A 20973-nucleotide genomic window follows, 5' to 3' on the forward strand; every position below is an offset into this window, starting at 1 on the left:
ATTTTTGGACCAGGGAGATGCACACCTGTAATCTGTTTGGGGAGAGAGGAGCCCTCCATGGAATATCATACACCTTCTGTCAGGTATCCACAAATAGTTGCCTTTTCTTGGTTTCTTTTTGAGTGTTTCTCTCCTCATTAGATTGTAAACTCCTTGAGGGCAGGGATTGTTTTTTGGATTTGAATTATTAGAGAACCAGGAAGTGGGACTAAGTTTGCAATATCTTTTTGTGGGAGGCAGTGGGCAGGTGGGTTTCCATAAGTCAAAAATGAAAGGTGTGTAAGAGGAAGTCTAAGAAGAAGGAAAGTTTGTTAATGGTAATTACCAGAGGGTACATCTATCTTTCATAGTTATTGGTAAAAATTGATAAATTCTTTCCCTGCCCTGCTCAGCTGAATTTGTCTCAGCATTTATTGAAATTCATTATTGTGAATAGGATGCATTTTTGAAAAACTAAATCTATGATTTCAATAAGATAGAAAACTCCACTAAAGAACTACTACTACTAAGGCAGATCAGTATCTTCTTTACAACTTAGAGTATTGTTTGAAGCACTGAAAAGTTAAATTAGTTCATGTGGCCAATATGTGTGTCAGAGACAGAACTTGTATTGGGGTCTTTTTGACTATAAGACCAGACTTCTATACCCTAAATCATGACATCTCTCTAGAGGATAGATTAAGCAGCTAAAATACATAGCTAACATTTTGTTTAAACTTAAGCTACTTCCCTAGAAAGATGGTTTCTCTTATATTGGCATACCTCACTCAGGTTAACACTGATACCCTAGATGGTCCTGTGAAGACCTCATTGCTTTTTACTTTACATTTGCAAAGTACTTTGAACAATACTTGGTACATGCTTGATCAATGCATGTTCTTTTCTTCCCCTCCCTTCTTCTTACAACCTTGTGGGCCCAATGACTTGCAGACAGGTAGTAAAGGATATTGAGTAAGTGATCCTCAATGATATTTTGGCAAACTTTCTTTTAAAGACCATATTACTGCAGTCATGTTATCTCAAGGAGGCAGAAGGAAATTAATGTAACCTTAGTTAAAGCAGAGTCCACTACTGATTACTAGAGATTAATGGAAAGAGCAGATAGCTGGAAATAGCATCCAGAAGAAGGCAAGCAGGGTGGTCCAAGGACTTCATGCATCTGAGGTTAGGTTGAAGGAACTAGGGATATTTATTTTGGAGGAGAGAAGACTTAGAAGTTGTATATATTGTATTTAATTTATACTTTAACATATTTAACATGTATTGGTCAACCTGCCATCTGGGGGAGGGGTTGGTGGGAAAGAGGGGGAAAATAGGAACAAAAGGTTTGGCAATTGTCAATGCTGTAAAATTACCCATGCATATCTCTGGTAAATAAAAAGCCATATTAAAAAAATGAAGTTCATGATAACTTTCTTTAAGTATTTGAAGGGCTGTCCTGGGGAAGAATGGACTGGTTCTGCTTGGCAACCAAGGGCAGAATCAGGAACAATAGGTTGAAGTTGTAAGGCAGTAAATTGAGGCTTACTATAAAATACAAACCAAACCAAACTTCTGAATAACTAGAGTTGTCTATGAATGTAATGTTATCTCAGGAGGTATGATATTCCTCTTCCCTAGAGATCTTTAAGCAAAAGATGCATGATCATTTGTCAGATTTGCTTTAGAGGGGATTTTTTTTTCAGTTGGACTTGTCTTTTGAGATCTTTCCCAACTTTGTGATTCTGTGTTTGTTTACAAAGCATTTTCCTTCCAAGATCTCTGTAAGGTAAGTAATAATAATATGTGGTATTTATATAGTGTTTAATGATTTACAAGAAGAACCCCAGCCAAAGACTTGCTGAAAGTCTGCATAAAGGTTAAATGGAGAACCTACTACATACATTAACTCTTTCTATTTTCCCTATGAACTCTATTTAATATTGAAGGTTGTTGTGCAAACACAGAAAGGCTTAGTAGTATTGTGGGAAATACTAAATCTGGGACACTTGTGGGTATTTGGGGGATAGGAAGAGTGGTTAATTAGGGAAGAGTTTCATAGGAAGGAAAGAAAATCTTTTTTGCCTCCTTATGGTAGAGAAATGGAGGAATAAGGTCTGTGGAAATGGAATGTTTAATTGTACTGTGAGAGAGGATGTTGGTTTTGTATGAACTGTTTTTCTGTGTTACATGGGGTGGCTGTAGACTGTGATTAGAGTATATTCATAAATGATAATAATGTAAAATCAAAACTATAAAGAAAACATTTTTGAAAAGGAAGAAAAGGAGCCAAGCTAAGGAGTTTGCACTTTATCCTAGGGGCACTAGGAAATCCTGAGTGGAACAGTCACACAATCAAAATTATGTTTTATGAAGGTTATTTTGGCAGCTACATGGAGGATGTATCTGTGCCTATGATCTCTCTCCCTCTCCCTCTCCTTCTCTCCCTTCCTTCCTCCTTCTCTCCCTCCCTCTCTCTCTTCCTCTTCCCCCCCCCTCTCTCTCTCCTGCCATGTCATTTTGTTGATCTATACTGAGTTTGCAGTCTACCAAAATTCTCAGATCTTTTCGTACTAATTCCTATTTATTCCCATTTTCCCATTTTATACTTGTAATTATTTTTTGGAACCAAGTGTAAGAGTTTACATATATTCTCTTTTTTATTATGGCTTTTTATTTACAAAACATATGCATGGGTAATTTTTCAACATTGACCATTGCAAAACCTTCTGTTCCAACTTTCCCCCTCCTTCCCCACACTCTCTCCCCTAGATGGCAGATAATCCAATACCATCTTACATATATTCTCAATAAAATTCCCAATACTTGGTTTGGACTAATATCACAAAGCTAGATGGAAGAGTGGACAGGTCATTGGTTCTGGAGTCAGAAGACCTGAGTTTAAATTAAATTTTAAATTTGTTAGCTATATGACATTGGGCAAATACTTAACCCTCTGTTTTTCTTGTTTTCCTCAATTGCAAAATGAGGATATTAATAGCACCTACCTCTCAGGATTACTGTAAAGATAAAATGTAACAATATTTGTAAAGCTCTTTGTACAGTATCTGGCACATATTAGGTGCTATATAAAAGTTATCTATTATTATTATTGTTGATATTCTAGTTTGTTAAGATCTTTTTGGATCCTTTTGGGACAGTAACCAATATGTTAATTTCACTTCCAAATTTGAATCTTCTGCAGATTTAGTAATTGGGACATTTATGCATTTTCCAAAGGACTGGTAAATATTAAACAGTACAGGTACAATCACTGATCTCTGGAGCAACCTATTGGAGACCTCTTTCCTTGTTGACTTCAAACCACTGATGATTTCTTTCAACCAGGAATATCACTGAATCAGAGTAACCAGGATCTTGTGATGTCTTTGAATCCAAGAATAAGAACATTCTTACTTCATTTTCTGTATTTATTTTATCCAAAGCCTATTTTAGTTAGTGATCTCTTCTTTTTATGATTACTTATATACATTCCAACCAGGGAGGCAGCATATACATACACAGCAATGGATAATACATATACAAAGCAGATGTAAACTAAACTTGTATATACTAACAACTAAGGAGACTCAAAAAGTCTTGCAGAAGATGTAATAAAATGATTCTTGAAGGAATACTCTGACAGAGATTATTAGAAACAGAGATGGGAAGATCATCCTTGGCATGGAGAACAATAAGTAAACAGAGATGGAAGATGGAATGTTGTGTATAAAGAATAACAAATATGATGCAGAGCAATGGAAGAAAATTATATATATATATATATATATATATATATAAAGATTATATTATATTATATATTATATATATATTATGTTATATATATATAATAATATATTATATATATATAAGATCAGAGAAGTAGGAAGGGCCCTGTTGTGAAAAATTCTGGAAAACAGAAAGGTTTCTATTTGATCTTAGATGTAATAGGAAGTCATTGGATTTAGTGACTAGGTGACATGGTCAGTCCTAAGCTTTAGGAAAATAAATTTAGCAGCTGTGTAGAGTATAGTCTAAAGTGGGAAGAGATTTGAGATAAGGACATTGAATAGGAGGATATTATAATAGTCCAGGTGAAAGGAGATAAAGGCATAAACTGGCTACATGAATGAAAAGAAGAGAAAGTATATGAGAAAAGTTGTGAAGGTAGAAATGAAAAGATTTGATAACTGATGGTGAATGAAAGTGAGAAGCTTAGCATAACACCAGAGTTACAAACCTGAGTGACTGGAAAGAAAGTGATGCCTTTGACAGGAATAGGGAAGTTTGGAAGAGGAATGGGTTTTTGGGGAACGATATGAATTCTCTTTTGGATATGTCGAATTTGAAAAAGTCATATTGTTAGACATGACTAATAAATAGCTGCATGTTTCTAATGCATGATCATAGCTCAGGATAATCACTAGGGCTGGATATGTGGATCTGGGAGTCATTACCAGAATAATTGAAGCCATAGGAGCTGATGAACTCCTGTAAGAAAGACTGTAGAGAGAAAAGAGAAGAGGAGCCAGGACAGAACCTTGGGGAATGCTCAAGATTAGGGAGCATGATACACATACAAATCCAGCAGAGGAGAGAGAGAAAGATCAGACAGGGAGGAGAGTTGAGAGTGTAGTTGTGTCATGGATGATGATTCAGCAGTGAAACTAAAGATTTGGTAATACCCCTGGCTGGAGAAGCAGGGGTAAAACAGAGAGGGGGGGAGGGAGGGAGAGAAGGAACAGAGACACACAGATATACAGAGAGAAGCAGAGATAGAGGGAAAGAGACAGAGACAGGGAGAAACAGAGAGACACAGAAAGAGATAGAGACAGATACACCTAGAAAGAGACAGAGAGACAGAGTAAGAGACAGAGAGAGAGAGAGATACAGCAAAAGAGAGGCAGAGATGTAAAGAAACAAAACTCAAAACCTAATAGAGGATAGAATGAATATCCAGGAGGAAAAAATGATCACCAACAGATGCAGAAAGATAATATTGCCTTCTATATTTGGGGGAATGTGAGAAAGAAATTATGGAAAGAAATAAATTAAAAATTCATGAGAGAAAGAATGCTGGAATTAGGTTTTGGAAATAGGTAAAAGACAGTGATGTCAAAGATACAAGAGGGAAATTATCCCATAGTGATCTTTGATTCAAGGGAAAGAGCAGATTGGATAGTGCAATTTTGACGAATTGAAAAATGGACCCTTATGCCAGACACTCTTAATCTTTTTGCTGAAACAAAGTAGCAGGATTAATTTTATATATAAAAGAATTATATGATAGCAGTAATTCTCATGTTTATTTTCAGCACAAGTTTTTTGCTTTTTGTTTGGATCTGTAATTTCACTAGCAGAGAACTTTTGGTGGGAAAACTCCCACTATCAATACTGGCTGTTACCTGTTTTGCAATTAATGACTAAGCTGCCTGGGAGCAACAGAGAACTTGTCCTATATCTCCCAGTCCAGTATGCATCAGAGGTATGATTTGAAACCAATTTTTCTTGACTCAGAATAGTCACTATGCCGAGTTATCACACCAAATAAGATTCCATCAATCATTGGGATTTGAATGCTTTTTTTTCCCCCATTTAATGAATACTGAATGTTTACTAATCTTGTCCTATACAATCTTGTCCCATACTCTATAACATTTAACTTTCAGCATTTATGCAACTGTATATATGTCCCCTTTTATCATCATCATCTTCATCTTCATCATAGTTATCATTTCTAATTGCAATGTGTCTCTACTACTGCTTTTTCTCTAGAGCTGGTTCTAGACAATGGGAATCTAGAACATAGAGGTCCAGAGTTCTTGTTACTTCACTACTACTCTACCTGCTCCCATCTCCTAGACAAAGAGAGTGACATCTTTGGGGCTGAGGATTGCCGGGCTGTGTCAAACTACTAACACTCTCTAGGCATCAAAGTCCATCCTTCTGTTTCTGAACTGTACTCAACTTTCTCTGCTTTTCTGCAAAAATAAGACCAATTTTGTAACTGGACTCTTTTTTTTTTAATAGGCCTTAAACAAAGTAGTTATTTCAACCCACAAAAGTCCAAGTTGAACATTTCATCTCCTAGTTGAAAATTTTAAATCCTCAACAAAAGCTTACTATCCGCTTATTGAGTAGATAGAGAACTCTCCTGCTCTACTCTTCTTAACACTGTCCTGTCAAATATTTGTAGTTCTCACAAATCACATGGATATATCTCTTGACATATTGGTTTATAGACTTAATTCTGAATAACTCTCTGGAGATCTCAGAAGATTCCAGTGTCAAGAAGTTCATAAAAAGCAGTAATTGTTTACTGTCTTGAATAGTTTACCCAATCTTTTGCATTTATTTCCAGGGTCTGTAGTAGTACCATAGATACTATAACAGTTTGTCAAAATGCCAAGCATTTTGCTAAAACAATTCAAAGCAGGCCAAAGAAAACAAGAAAAGCTAATTCCCCAAATGGCATTGGGTAGGAGTATAAGGAAAATCTATCTTTCTACTGACTTATTGTACATAAAGATCTGAAATGAACTTCCAAGATGTACTCTTGTAATGTCATTTTTAGGGTTCCCTTGTGTGCTTTATTAGAGCAAATAGATTAATTCTAATGCTGGATGAGCCTCCAAGATATAAGCTATGGTCACATCAGGTCCAGATGGGGAGCCCTAATAATTTTTTCTTTAGTTCATTTTGTTTCCACCTAGACTTGCCTCTTAAAAACCTGAGCATATTACTCAAATGTATCTTATATTTAGGTCTCCATACTTTGATGGGAGTCCTCAGGTCATATACAGGCATTCTAGGTAATAATATATATTGAATATAGGAAAACTTATAGGGGAAAGTGAGGGGAGGGACAAACATTTGTCAAGCACCTACCATATGCTAGACAGAGTGCTAAGTACTTACAAATATTACATCATTTGATCTTTACAACAACCCTAAGAAGGAGAAGCTGTTATTTCCATTTTGCAGATGAGGAGACTGAGAAAAACAGTAGTTAAATCACTTTGCCTAGGGTCACACAGTAAGATTCTGAGACCAGACTTAAACGCAGATTTTCCTGATTTCAAGTCCAGTTCTCTATTTACTGTACCACCCAGCTGCCTCATATCTTATATATCAGGGGTGTCAAACACAAACTGAAACAGAGCCCATGAAGTCATAATGAAGATCCTCGATAATCAAATATTGGTATAGAAAACCTCACAGTAACATTATCTGTATTCTATTGGGTTTTTTATTTATTTTGTCAAATATGTCCTAATTACATTTTGATCCATTTTGAGCCCATACTGAACAGGCTAGGTATTTGACACTTTGCCCTAAACAATTCAGAGAACAAAGTTCTTCAAATTGATCTGGAAACTCCCTCCAGTCAAATACTTATAAACTGATGTAGCATCCCCTTTGTGATACCCCCAGTGGTAGTATATCCTCAGAAGATGGCTCCTACCTCAGCTTCTAAGGACAAACCCATTGCTTTCACCTCTAACACCAGGAGACTCATGAATCCCTGTCAGTGTGCTTTCCATGAACAATAACCCAATGGTCACAATTAGCTCCAAGCAAAGGCATTTACTAAGATGGCACAGTAAAAATAGCACCTTCAAAATATCTGCCTCTTCTACCTTAATCTAGCATGATGTGACCCTCAGGACACAAATTTTCCCACAAATACACATAATATTAAGAGAAAAATAATAGACAATGAGTTCAGTGGAACTGAGGCACACATGGGGGCAGCGTGTGTATCAAGGCAACACAATTCCAGAACTATAGGCCTGGAAATCCTTTCTCTTTTCATACAATTTTCTCCATAGCCAAACTCTTGATTTTCAGACCTAGTTTTCTTTTCAGCCTATTACTGGCTCTCTTACTGACTCATCTAGTAGTTGAATAGTTCCATTTAAAAGTGACCATATCTGGAGGCTTGAGGTTTGCAGAAAAAAAATCTTTTCTTTCCTGCCAAAAGAGAGTCCCTCTAAGGGGCTGTGTTCCTTTTCTACTTCTGTCTCTCAGCTTTGATGCACTTAAGCAACCAAATTTATCTAGGACTTAGTTATTTAAAGCCCTGCATAGGCATGTCTAATTTTTGCTCATCTAATAAGGTTGCTCCCTTAATTCTCTTAATTTACGGCAAGGTGAATAGCCTTGTAAAGGGATTATCAAGTGTGACTACATTTTTCAGTTAACTTAATACCATGTTAACACCTTCTTATTATATAATGAGTTTTCTGAGCTGGAGTGCTCATCAAAGGCCAACTTCTCTACCTAAAAATATGGTATCTAAAGTTGTGGAAGCAATAATCCTGTTGTTATCCTATCCTGGTCAAAATATATTGGAATATAATTTTCATTTATGGTTGTCATATTTAAGGAGGGACATTAATAAGTTGGATTGTGACCAGAAGAAAGTATCAGTGGGTCTCTACTCTTTGTGAGGACAGTGCTTGACTTGTGTCAGTGACTAAGAATGATAAGTAAGCCCCAAGGGAGAGAATAAGTCTGGTCAGGGAGTAAGGAAGGGGGATGGTAAGGGGATGGTTCAAACCAGAACCAGAAGGTAATCAGAATGCCTTTTAAGATCAAATCAAAACTTTACCAACATAAATCCAAAGGTCTAGACAGAGGTAATGAATGTAGGTCAGAGAAATATTTCAAAAGTGGGAGGAATTTTAGTATAAAAATAGATAAGCTAATATTTTGGAGGGAGCTGTGATTCAATGATTGTTTCAGCCCAAGCCTAAAGCTAATGTAGAATAATTCTGCTTTTATTAATTAAGGTCCTTTCTCATTTCATCTGTATCTTGCTGATATAACTATAAAGGAAATAGAAAGATGAAGGATCTGAAAATTCAAAATCAAATTTAATAAATATCTACTAAGTATGAGATTGTTTACTTGGCACCGGGAAGCAAAAACTGAAAAGTGACATTATCTCTCACCTTAAGCAATTTATAGTTCCCCCATGGGACAAAGAGGAACAGGGCAACAGATAAAATACAATATGGATGTAAATGAATTATATGAGAATTGGTTGAAAGAAATGGGAATGTCAAGCCTAAAGAAGATAATACTTAGGAGCAATATTATAATTCTTCAAATATCTGAAGGCTTGTCATGTTGAAATGGGATTATTATTTTGTGTTGCTTTCCTAAGGATAGAGTGGGGATGGAAGTTACAGGGAAATAAACTAAAAGTGTCAAACTCAAATTGAAATGGCAATCCCTAAACACTGTCAGTGGCATATCAGCATAGAAAACTACGAGTGAACATTATCTGTTTTATTTTATTTTTTATTTGTTTTATTAAGCATTTACTAATTACATTTTAATCTGATTCTTACTGCATTAGAGAGTTTTGTAATTACACCTTGCCCATAGTGGCAAGTCTGATATCTCTGCCTGTAGACCATTACTCAATGTAAGGAAGAATTTTCTAAATAATGAGCCCTTTAATAATAGATTGTGATGTCAAGAAGGATCCCAACACTGGAGACCTTCCAGCCAAACACAAATATGGCATGATACCATGGAAAAAGTTCCAAGTCTGGGATCAGGGAACTTGTTCAAATCCCAGCTCTACCACTTACTAGCTATATATCTTTGAACAAGTCATTTAATCTCAATTGGCTTGTGAGTATCCTCATGTGAACAGGAAAGAGACTCAGCACACAGTAAACAGTATGGTTGTTGACTTGACTTGATTAGATAGGTTTGCTTTCAACTATAACCCTATAATCCTATGATTCTTGGACTAGAAGATTAGATTGTATCCAAGATAATTAACTAGGCTCATGGAACAGGGCCATGGACAGATTTTTTTTTTTTTTGGCCGGGTATGGGCATTTTCTATGAATTTGAATGAGAAAATTATAAATTTACTTCCACTAAGTTTAGCATTTTCTTTAATTATGGTATATTTTACTGTACCAGATTGTCAATGCTCCATGACACAAAAAAAGATTAAGACTTTGTGAGCTAAATCATAGCCACAATGGATTTGAAGATTCTATGATGGCAGAATGCAGGGGCTTTTACTGGGCTCGAAACTTTTTGATTTGTTAACCTAAAAGGACTACATAAATGTGAACTATTACTAATGGGAAATCTTTCCTTCTTTATATTTTTACCTTTAGTCTTTTCCATTTGTCTAAGACAGACTGACTTGCATTTCTAATTTTTTTTCTGAATCAAACTCCTTCCTATGAGAAGTCTTTCCCACTGCATCTTGTGCATCATGTTGTGGCCTGCAGTGATGGATGATGTACTGCAAAAAATGCTGCATTTGGAGTAAGAGAACCTGGGCAAGTCAGTTAATCTCTCTGAGCCTCATCTGTAAAACAAAGGGTTGGAACAGATGATCTCTACATTCCCTTCTTCAATTCTGTGAACTATCAAAGGGAAAAGAAAAGATTTTCAAATCAATACCCATCACAAATCTTTTTGAATATTAGCATGATCTGTACTTCAAAGGGCTTCTTGAAGGTCATGGAAACTTGTTAGAAAAGACCGTGAAGGTGCCAGGTTCAACCCAGGAGTTTATCCTGTCTAGTTGATAGCATCATAAATTTAAGACTGCAAAGTCATGCAATACAGTCCTTTCATTTTGTAGATGAGAAAACCGATTACCTGAGTGGGTGATTTGCAGAGTCATAGAGATGACCTCTATAGCAAAATATGATTTGAATCTAGGTCTTTTGACATCAAATCCAGTGCTCTTTCAATAATATGATGCTACTATCTACATGAGAGTCACAGTTGTCTCCAACTCACTTTTCCAAGCTTCCTCTTCCATGTTACTTCCCTTCCTGAGGACTATAGTCCAGCCAAATGCATCTCTCTTTTCTCTTCTCCATATGTGACATTCCATCTCCTATCTCTATATCTTTGAAAGGATGGTCTCCTTTTTGGGATTACAGTTCCTTCTCACCTTTCTGCTGCTTAGAATTCATAGCTTTCTTCAAATCTCAGCTTAAATAGCACCTCCTATATGAGACCTTTTCTGATTCCCCCCCAACAAATGACTATATATTTATTTTTCATATATTTATATTTTCACTTGTCTCATCCAATAGAATGTATCTCCTTGAAGATGAAAATTATTTTATTTTTGTTTTGATATCTCTAACATCACACCTTATGTCTATCACATAGATGGTACTTAAATACTTGGTAATTGACTAAGTCTCATGTTACAAAGATGAGAAAGTAAATATATGAGTCAGTAAATTTAAATTTTCTCTCTGCCTTTTTTTTGGGGGGGGGGAAGGGAGAAGTGACAGCAATAATAAAGTCCATCACTTTCCTCTATTGTTTATATGCTTTTCAACATTCTTTTATATGTTGTCTTCCCCCTTAGAATGTAAGCTTTTTGAAACCAGGGGCTATCTGAATTTTTGCTTGCATATATACCTACAGCACTTAACACCATGCTCAATAAATACTTGCTGATTTGACTTTCGGTACCTTTCCCTCTTTCAATTATCCTAAAAATTGGCGCTTCAATGCTTTTGAAATTTTGCTACCAGCAGCACATCATTTTGTGTCCAGATACTCTTTCTGTCTTCCTATTAATTCGTGTCATTGTTACTTCCTAATATTAATGTAATATTGTGTACAAGTGCTAGGCTTGAAATCAGAAGACTTGGATTTGAATTTTACCTTAGGTACTTATAAGCTATATTATGATCAATGAGTCACAGTATCTTAGGGTTTCAATTTCACTATCAGTAAAAGAGGTTAATGTTATTTATTTTGTAAGGTTGCAATGGGGAAATCACTTTGTAAACCCTAATTAATATAAATATGAGATATTTATCTCATCATCAGGAACTTAAGTGCTGATCTAAACATATTTTATCATTAATAAAAAATTATTTCACTTTTTTCAGTTTGCCTCTAGGATGCATTCTATTAAGGGAAATTTAGACATGGCATGTCAGACTTGCAATGGTTTGGCCCCAGCCCTATCTTCTTAGGGGTCCAAAGGATTGATACTGTTTGGGAAACCTATCCATGACTAGAAGCCCATGAAACATATGATGGAGGAGGTCTGCTGTCCTCTCATCTAGGAGATAATTGAGGTATATGTACCTCCTAGCTGGCAAAGATATCTGCTTTATACTTCATTTACCCTGCTGCTAAATCTTTTAGATGCTTGAGCTTTGCCATCTATACTGTGGCTGTGCTCTCAGGACTCTTACACCTTGCCATTCTCTTTATTTCTGAATCTTCCTCTATGTGTAGAATAGGAGCTTCTTGAGAGGAAGGCCTATCTTGCTTCTTTACTTGCATTCTTAATGCTCAGCCCAATTCTAAACATATAGAAAGCACTCAATAAATGCTATTCAGGGATTATTTCATTCATTCATCATATTTGGGTCAATTTTCATGGTAAAGTAGCAGACAAAGTTTTTTTTTTTTTTTTTTAAACAAAGAAGGGATTGTAATGGTATAGAGGGATATATGATCAGACACTGAAGGGAGCATGATAGAAAGTTAATTAAGGAAGAATGAAAGAATTGTCATGATGCAATGAAGACCTGTCTGAGTTTAGATGGCGTGAATTTGCGGTCCATCACGGTTGCACCTGAATACAGATAGAGAGGGCAGATGGAGAGAGAAATCAAAGGTTGAAGATTGTCAGAGTGTGAAAGTCAGTAGTGTAAGAGCTTGAGGAATTCAAGAGTAGAGAAAATATCTAAAGTACTCAACTATGAAGTTTAGATTCTGGAGAGAGCAAATGGATTGGGAAACAGGAGACTGGAAAAAACTTAAAGAAAGAAATTTCATTTCAATTCAACAAACATTTGTGGAGTGATTCCCCATTACTTATTGAATGGTAAGTGGGATAAAAAGGCAAAAATAAAAGCAGTCACTGCTGTCAAGGAGCTTACATTCTACTAAGGGAAAATAACATGTACACAGAAAAGTGAATATTGTGTGTGTGTGTGTGTGTATATACACATGCATACATATCTGTATATATAGTATATTTAAATATACACACATATATTGGGTGTGGAGGGACAGAAAGAAAGGGAGGGGGAGAGAAAGAGAGAGAAAGAAAGAGATCTTATGTATGTTATATTTTTTAGTATAAAATTTGGGGTTGAAAGAGAGGAAGACTGAGAAACAAGTACTGGATAAGAATTCTGAGTTTTCTGAGATCCCAAACTCTTCTTTTCCTGGAAAATCCTCTCCATTTTGATGAGTTCTTTCTTGGGTCTACATTTTGGATTTGAGTCCAGTTCAGCTTTTGATTCTCTGGCCGTGTTATCTTCCTTCCCCTTTTATTCCTTTTAATATGTTGTCTTTCCCTATTAGAATGTAGGACAGGAGTAACTCTCTTCTTCTTCTTCTTTCTTCTTCTTCTTCTTCTTCTTCTTCTTCTTCTTCTTCTTCTTCTTCTTCTTCTTCTTCTTCTTCTTCTTCTTCTTCTTCTTCTTCTTCTTCTTCTTCTTCTTCTTCTTCTTCTTCTTCTTCTTCTTCTTCTTCTTCTTCTTCTTCTTCTTCTTCTTCTTCTTCTTCTTCTTCTTCTTCTTCTTCTTCTTCTTCTTCTTCTTCTTCTTCTTCTTCTTCTTCTTCTTCTTCTTCTTCTTCTTCTTCTTCTTCTTCTTCTTCTTCTTCTTCTTCTTCTTCTTCTTCTTCTTCTTCTTTCTTCTTCTTCTTCTTCATTTGAATTTCCAGAAATTAGCACAATACCTGGCATAAATTGAGGGTTTAATAAATGCTTATCACCTATCCACATGATGTTTGGAAAAAGCTTTATATTTTGAGGAGTTAAAAATATGGAAATATGATGAATGGATATTATATCACAGTTATTTATAATAAGGCTTTGACCAATAGTTAAATACTTTCACCATCTATGTTCTTAATGTCTTTAATCACTTGGTGTGATAAATTATTCTGAGCAAAATATGCAAAATTCTGTAAGATCAATGTTTGGAAAATATTGATTGTGATTCAATGTGTCTTCTATCTGAAGACATCTTAGTAAAGGTAATAAATAAAAAGGAAAATGCTTAAAGTAATTGCTAAGGTAAGATATATGTATAGAAAGTTTGTATCTGTGAGTATAAAAAGAATATTAATCTGATTTCATCTCCTTAGTGAAGAATTAATTTTTCAATATAAATTTTCTTATATTCTACTCAACACTTCAATGATTATTAAATGTAATTAGGAAGCTTTTTAAAAGATCTAAGATTGCTTCTATAGGCTACCATTTTCTATTCAGCATATTTGCTTCTCTTTCTCTCCTCTGAATATTAGTGTGTGTTTTTGTGAGACAAGCATAACAGTGATCACTACAAATATCTACCCTTTTATGAAATTCTTTTGACTGTGATAAAACCAATTAAATTGCACCTTTATATTTGATGCTCTATCAAATGAAGATACTATGCAATATTTCAGAGAACTATCACTTGATCCATACATCAGACATCGTCTGAAACATAATTTCCGTAGTTCTCAACTTTGAGCCTACCATAAATATCAGATATTCTTTCAGAGAATCTTGAGCACATCTTTAGATCTCTGAATAAAAATCCTTCTAGGTTAGAGGAAGGCAATATTTTTGAGTAAAAATATTAGCCTAAGTTGAAATTCAGTAGCTGCTTCAAAACATCGATGACTCTTTATCATTTAGGCTGAACAGATAAATGGCATTAGGATACTTTTCCAGCTTTGCAGAGTGGTTTGATATCCTTTTTGGTTTCTAGTTGTTCCTTATAGGGGGAAGATTTGTTAATCATTGAGGACTAGAAATGCTTTTCTCTAGAGAGACTATATTGGTTTCATGTTAGGCAGCAAAATTTCCAAGGTGGGTCACAAAAGCTCAGGATACATAAAGACTGAGAGGCAGGAAAGAGACAATGATGTGGCAAAAGAGTTTGAGAAATAAATATCATACTATTGGGTGGAGAACTGAAACCAAGGAGGAAAAAATATTTGGAGGAGTGGTCAAGAGCATGGCTTTCTTAGATGTTCCCATTATGGAGCAAGGGTAGATGCTAGTAGAAATAGGAAGAAAATATACTGGCCATTGAAGCCCTGGCTGCAGTGTTGTGGGCACAGACCACTGGAGAGATGGTGGGGATCTATATGGGTGGGAGTCTGGCATAACACTTGTAACTGAAGCTTATGCTTCATAAATCGTGGATGGCAGCAGATGGATTTGTTAGGTGCTTATAAGTATGAAGCCAAGGTAGAAAGTCTAGGAGACAATACGATTTTATTCTTATACATATTATTCACAAATTATACATATTATTCATGGTTCTTACTACAATAGGTTTTGTGCAATGCATCTGGCAAAGTTTATCATATAGGGTTTTGATTGTTCTTATGAAAATATTCTGTCATATGCAATCTCTGGTGTAGTTATTGACCCTAATTTATGGCATGATATAATTAACATAACAGAGTTGATTTAATCAATTAGATTTGATTTATTACATAAATCCCAAGATGTAGCATACAAAAAAGTACACCCAAGATAAATGTAGTTGTAGCAAAAATGTATACATTTTTAGTGTGATTTGAATTATAATGTTTTATTTTATAAGTTAAACTATAAAGACAAGAATAAACAATTCTATTTCCAACCAAATGATAATTTTACTTGTATACACTAGAGACTTATTTATATAAAAGGATATCAGCATTCAAAATAATGATGAAAAAAAATAACACCTCAGTTGTTACTCTCAATAACACCAAAACAGGAGCAACTCATTACTTTTTGGATGTGTCAACTCATTCAGGACAGATGACCTTGATATGTATTTATTCAACAAAGTATTAGGATGGGAACAGCCAGAATCTACTAACATGCTGCTTATTGTAAAATAAAAATTACTTTTTTGGAGAGCCTTTAGAGTATATATTTGTAATTTTATATTAATGGAAACTTCTTTCCATGACTACTAATTCAGATCTTAATCTTTCTGTAATTTTTGGCTTGGAGATTTTCCTTAGCTGCAAAGAGGTTGATTTACTTGCCCTTAGTCATATGGTCAATGTAGCTCTTTCTGTCTTCAATTTAGCTCTTTGTTGGACCATACTGCCTCTTTTACAGTAGATAAGATACATAAAAGTGGGGCCAATATTAGCCAGAATCAGAACTCTATATAATGTACTAGGCACAGTATATAATATACATTTTTCCACTACAGGAAGTGGAAAACTTTCTTCTTCTTCTTTTTTTTTTTTTACAGTGACCAGGGAAGATTTTGACAATGCTTTATAAGGTTTGACAAGTTCTATCACCCGAAAAGGCAAACAGAGTATATTTCTTGATACATTTTATAAGAACTGGGGATTTAGTGATAATTTTTTTGCTCTGGCAATACATGAAACAAAGAAAAATATTTGCAAAATAACCACCATGAAAATAATTGCAATCTGTGTACCAGTATCACTTGTAAATGGTGAAGTGGTATAGAAATTTGTACAATGGCATTTTTAAGATAACTTTAAATGAGCATATTCTTTGATACTTAGTGACTTCAATGGAAAGGTGGGAAAAGATTAGAATATAGAGAAACAGATGAGAAAAGCATAGTTCAGAGGAGGACTAAGAAACAAAAATCTTGAGATTACAGATTGCACAGAAGTCTCATGCCTCTCTTTTATGACCACTTTTAATTTTAAAATTTAAAAAAATTTTTGCTGAGGCAATTGGATTTAAATGACTTGCCCAGGGTCACGCAGCTGGGTAAATGTCTCAGGTCCTCCAGACTTCAGGGCTGGTGCTCTGTCCACTGTACCATTTAGCAGCCCCCACTTTTTTTTTTTTAAAAAGAAAAGAACTGAATATGGTGAACACCAAATAATAACATCAATCATGAGATTGATTTGAATGGACAAGAAAAGGCTAATTACTGATTTCTGAACTAACCCAGTTCCTCTCCTGGTCCTGCTTCTGATTTCCTGGACTTTGCAAATCCTTCTTTATCTACTATTTCATCCTGGAGCTTTCTCCCTCAACTCCTGAAATGTCTTTACCTTGGAGCATCCCTTCCTTGGTACAACCTTCTTGTAAAATCTTCTTCCAAGGAGATTGTCCCTACGTGTCCCTGAGATCTTCTCACATTGACCTATCCCACTACCATCTCAATCCCCTTTCTTTTCTTGATGAGTTCTTCCTAGTGGCTCCATTTTTAGAGGGGCCCAGGCCAGCTAATCTTTAATTTTTTTCAGGCTCTGCTTCTAACTTTAAAGACTTTAGCCCCATGATGCTTTGCAAACATCCCCTTCCCTTTACAGCTTGCTTTTGTGTGTTGTTTTCCCATTAGAATATAAGCTCCTTAAAGACAAGGGCTATCTTTCTTTGTATTTATATCCCCAGCACATAGCACAGTGCCTAGCATTAGTAATTATTTAAATGTTGTTTGTTTTCCATTGTACAGTCAGACATTTGGAACTAAGATCATTACAACAAATAAAACAAAACAAAACAAGAAAAAGAGGAGGAAAAAGAAGAAATAATATTGAGAAAAAAAGTATGGCATACAATTGAAGCAGTTTCATCTTGAACTATTTAAGCAAGAAATTAAAAATCAAAAGTGGGAAATGGACAAAGAAACCACATTGACACTTTGACAAATATTTTCATCCAGAAGATTAGCTAATGTCATTAATTTCAACAAGAACAAAAGAAACTAGAAAATGCTTTTATCAGGAAACATTTTCGTTGCCAAAAAAAAAGTGATAGTTGTCAAACCTGCTTGTATGATTTCCTGAAGAAGAATGATGGATGATTGTGAAAAGTGTTTTCTCATAAGCACAGAGGAGCTTAGAGGAAGGCAAAAACAGTTTTAACAAATATAGACAAAATGTCCAACTAAGTAAAGTCATTTCAAGAGCATTTAAGGAGGAAAATGGAAGAATAATTAAAATAGAATAAAAATGGAAAATATTGTAAAAAAAATCATTATATTATTAAGGACAGTGGGACCAGGGCAGCTAGGTAACGCAGTGAATAGAGCACTTGCCCTGAAGTCAGGAGGATCTGAGTTCAAATGTGGTCTAAGACACTTAATGCTTCCTGGCTATGTTACTCTGGGCAAGTCACTTAACCCCAATTGCCTCAGGAAAAAACAAAAAAACAACAAAAAAAAAGAACAGTGGAGCATTTGCAACCTAAAATCATAGTCTTGGATATGATTGTAGAGAGGAAAGAGAAATCACATCAACAAAAATAAAGACAGAAAAAGCAACTCTATTGGATCAAGAATGTGTGTTTGTGTGTGTGTGTGTGTGTGTGTGTGTGTGTGTGTGTGTGTGTATGTATGTATATGCTTCTGATGGAAAATATGGAAAATAGAGTTACTTGGAAGACTGTGACTCCTTTAGAAAGGAGGAAAGCTTTAGAAAGAGTTTAATGCTTTGTTCTCCACATCTCTACTCAGAGGGGAGAGGCAGGCAACTCAAAGTGAATTGAGAAGGTACTAAATATCAAAATCCAGTCAACCAGCATGGTGATAAAATTTCAGATGATCAGCTTATCCTGGGGTGGGGCATGATAGTCCTTGGAGTGAAGCTAAGCATAATTGCTGGAAAATGGAACAGTGGATAGACTTCTAGACTTGGAGTGAGAATGATTTAGGTTCACATTCTCCCTGTGGCACAAATTGTATGACGATGGACAAATTACCAAACTCTCAACCACGGGCAGCTCAGTAAGGCTATGAGTTATGGACAGATTATTATCTCTGTCCATGGAAGTTCCTGCACTGATGAAATCAAAGGTCTTTTTTCTAATATAGTCCTTTAGAAAGTGTCACAATGTTCCTCCAGAATCAAATTCAAAAGTAAGTTGCATTCAAGAAAGGTAAGTTCTATTTTGCTCAGAAGGAAAGATTTCCAGTTTTATTTTATTTATTTTTATATTTATTATTAGTTTAATTTAATATTTATTATTATTGTAAATCTACAAACTTGATTGCAATATCCAATGAATAGAAATTCTGTGCCACATATATTTAATATTGTTTAGTCATTTTTCAATTATATCTGACTCTTTGTGATCCCACTTGGGGTTTTCTTGGCAAATACTGGAGTAGTTTGTCACTTCCTTCTCCAGCTCATTTTATAGATGGAGAAACTGAGGCAAACAGGGTTAAAGGAGTTGTCCAGACACTATAGTAAATGATTAAGGACAGATTTGAACTCAAGAAATAAAGCTTCTTGACTCCAGGCATCCACTATGCCAATATATAGGTAGTCTACTGTGGACTATGAAGTTAATTCTCTAGCTGTATTTGTGGTACATCTTGCTCATTTTCTATGTTTTGTATTTAAGATTATTTTCTGTGTCTCCACAGAGAAATGACATGAAAGTTCCTTCATTTTGCTTTTTGGATATCTTATGTATAGGACCTGATGTGCAAAAAACTAGAGCAACATAAATATTGGATGCTTAATGAAAGAATAAACAACATTTTAAAGCAGTTGCTATGTTGTAGACATTGTGCTAAGCACTGGGGATAAAAAATACAAAAGCAAAACATACCCTCCTCCCCATCCTCAAGGAATCTACATTCTAATTAGGGGAGGCAATACTGGGTTGTGGAGTAATGACTAGGAAAGGGTGTATTGAAAGTTATAGTAATGGTGTATGGAACAGTGGGGCAGTCACTTAACAATAGTGGAATGGCTAAATAAATTAATGAAAGAAATATTCTAATTAAGACCAATAATGATAAGAAATATAAAGAAATTTGGAAAGAGCTTTATGAATTTACATAAAGCAAATACCAGAGTCAAGAAAATAGTGTATATTCTAGGCTGTATGTATGAGAAAAAATGAATAAGAATGAATAAAAAAGGAATATTCATAGGGACTAAGAGGGAGTAACTTTTTGCATTGAAATGAGTTAATATTGGTATCAATAATTGCTAAACAGATTTAGGTGCATGGTCATTCAATGTTAAATGTTTAGTAAAACTTTTAATTTAAAAATAAAAATGCATTATAGTTGGTCCTAGTCCTTTTCAGGTCAGTTGTTTACGTTCTTCTGTAATCTGGCTTTTCTCCAAGTTACACTTAAAAAACCCCCCAGTAGTAAATGATTAAACACATAGTTGAACAGGTAGCATTGGTCTCCAATGGGAGTACAAAATTTATTAAAGATTAATCATTACTAAATATGCTACGAGCTGCCTTGAAACTAACAGTAGAGAAGATGTTTTGTTTTGTTTTTTTTCTCCTTTATAAAATTTGGCCTCAGAGATAATGTTTTCTTTTAAAGTAAACTGGATGACAATGTGGCTCCTATTTGAGCCTCTGATATTAGGGTCAAATCTTCAGCTTATTTCCCATTTCAGGGGAGCTGAAGAGTTTTGACAAACTCCTTTTAAAGTCAATGAACAGATATATTTTCATGGAAATTCACGTTAAGCAGGGTATGTGTCTCTTTTAAAACAAGCAAACAAATAAACAACAAAACCACCAGCCAATCCAAACAGTTCTGAAAAAGCAAGGCAAGGCCCTTGCTCAGAATAGTCCTGACAAGGGTGATGTGTTTGCTCTTTCTGAGATCTGGCCCTTAGTGACATCTCTCAATGACACTTCTTTAGCAGATGCATTGTGATATTCTTCACTGCCAGCATTGTCTCCGTACATGTTGGCTTGATTAGAGACTCTGGGAGCAAAAATCCAAAATGCCCAGTGTCACGCAGTTCGAATGCAAATGCATAGGGTATTCCATTTTTGTAAGCCCAATCCATTGAGCTGCCAGAGCTCACATCTAGAAGAAAGAAAAAAAAAAGATTAGTATGGTTCATGCTCTTCTTATGGAAGAACCTGGAAAATTTTCAAAATGATGTATATCCCTGTTTATTAAGCAAGTAATGAGTCCTGACAATCTCGTTTTCAGGAGAAAAATCAAGTTCCTTGTTCTCAAGAGGGAGTAGTCAGCTAATTTTTAGACCGAAACCTATATAACTCTTACTTGAAGTAACACT

The 20973-nt window shown here is 35.2% G+C and overlaps 1 protein-coding gene and 1 long non-coding RNA gene across 2 annotated transcripts in view; one reads left to right on the plus strand and one right to left on the minus strand.

Moving 5' to 3' along the window:
* Window positions 1-1406: 1406 nt before the first annotated feature.
* Window positions 1407-20973, plus strand: part of LOC141549359 (uncharacterized) — a 103197-nt gene continuing 83630 nt past the window's right edge. Inside the window, exon 1 of the long non-coding RNA XR_012484338.1 lies at window positions 1407-1768. This is a non-coding gene — a long non-coding RNA (uncharacterized LOC141549359). The remainder of the gene's footprint in view (window positions 1769-20973) is intronic.
* Window positions 15616-20973, minus strand: part of CPA6 (carboxypeptidase A6) — a 364131-nt gene continuing 358773 nt past the window's right edge. Inside the window, exon 11 of the mRNA XM_074278838.1 lies at window positions 15616-20756. Coding sequence (XP_074134939.1) covers window positions 20569-20756 — 188 coding nt within the window. The 3' untranslated portion in view covers window positions 15616-20568. The remainder of the gene's footprint in view (window positions 20757-20973) is intronic.

Source organism: Sminthopsis crassicaudata, chromosome 1 (genome assembly GCF_048593235.1).
Source record: "Sminthopsis crassicaudata isolate SCR6 chromosome 1, ASM4859323v1, whole genome shotgun sequence".
NCBI classification, from domain to species: domain Eukaryota; kingdom Metazoa; phylum Chordata; class Mammalia; order Dasyuromorphia; family Dasyuridae; genus Sminthopsis; species Sminthopsis crassicaudata.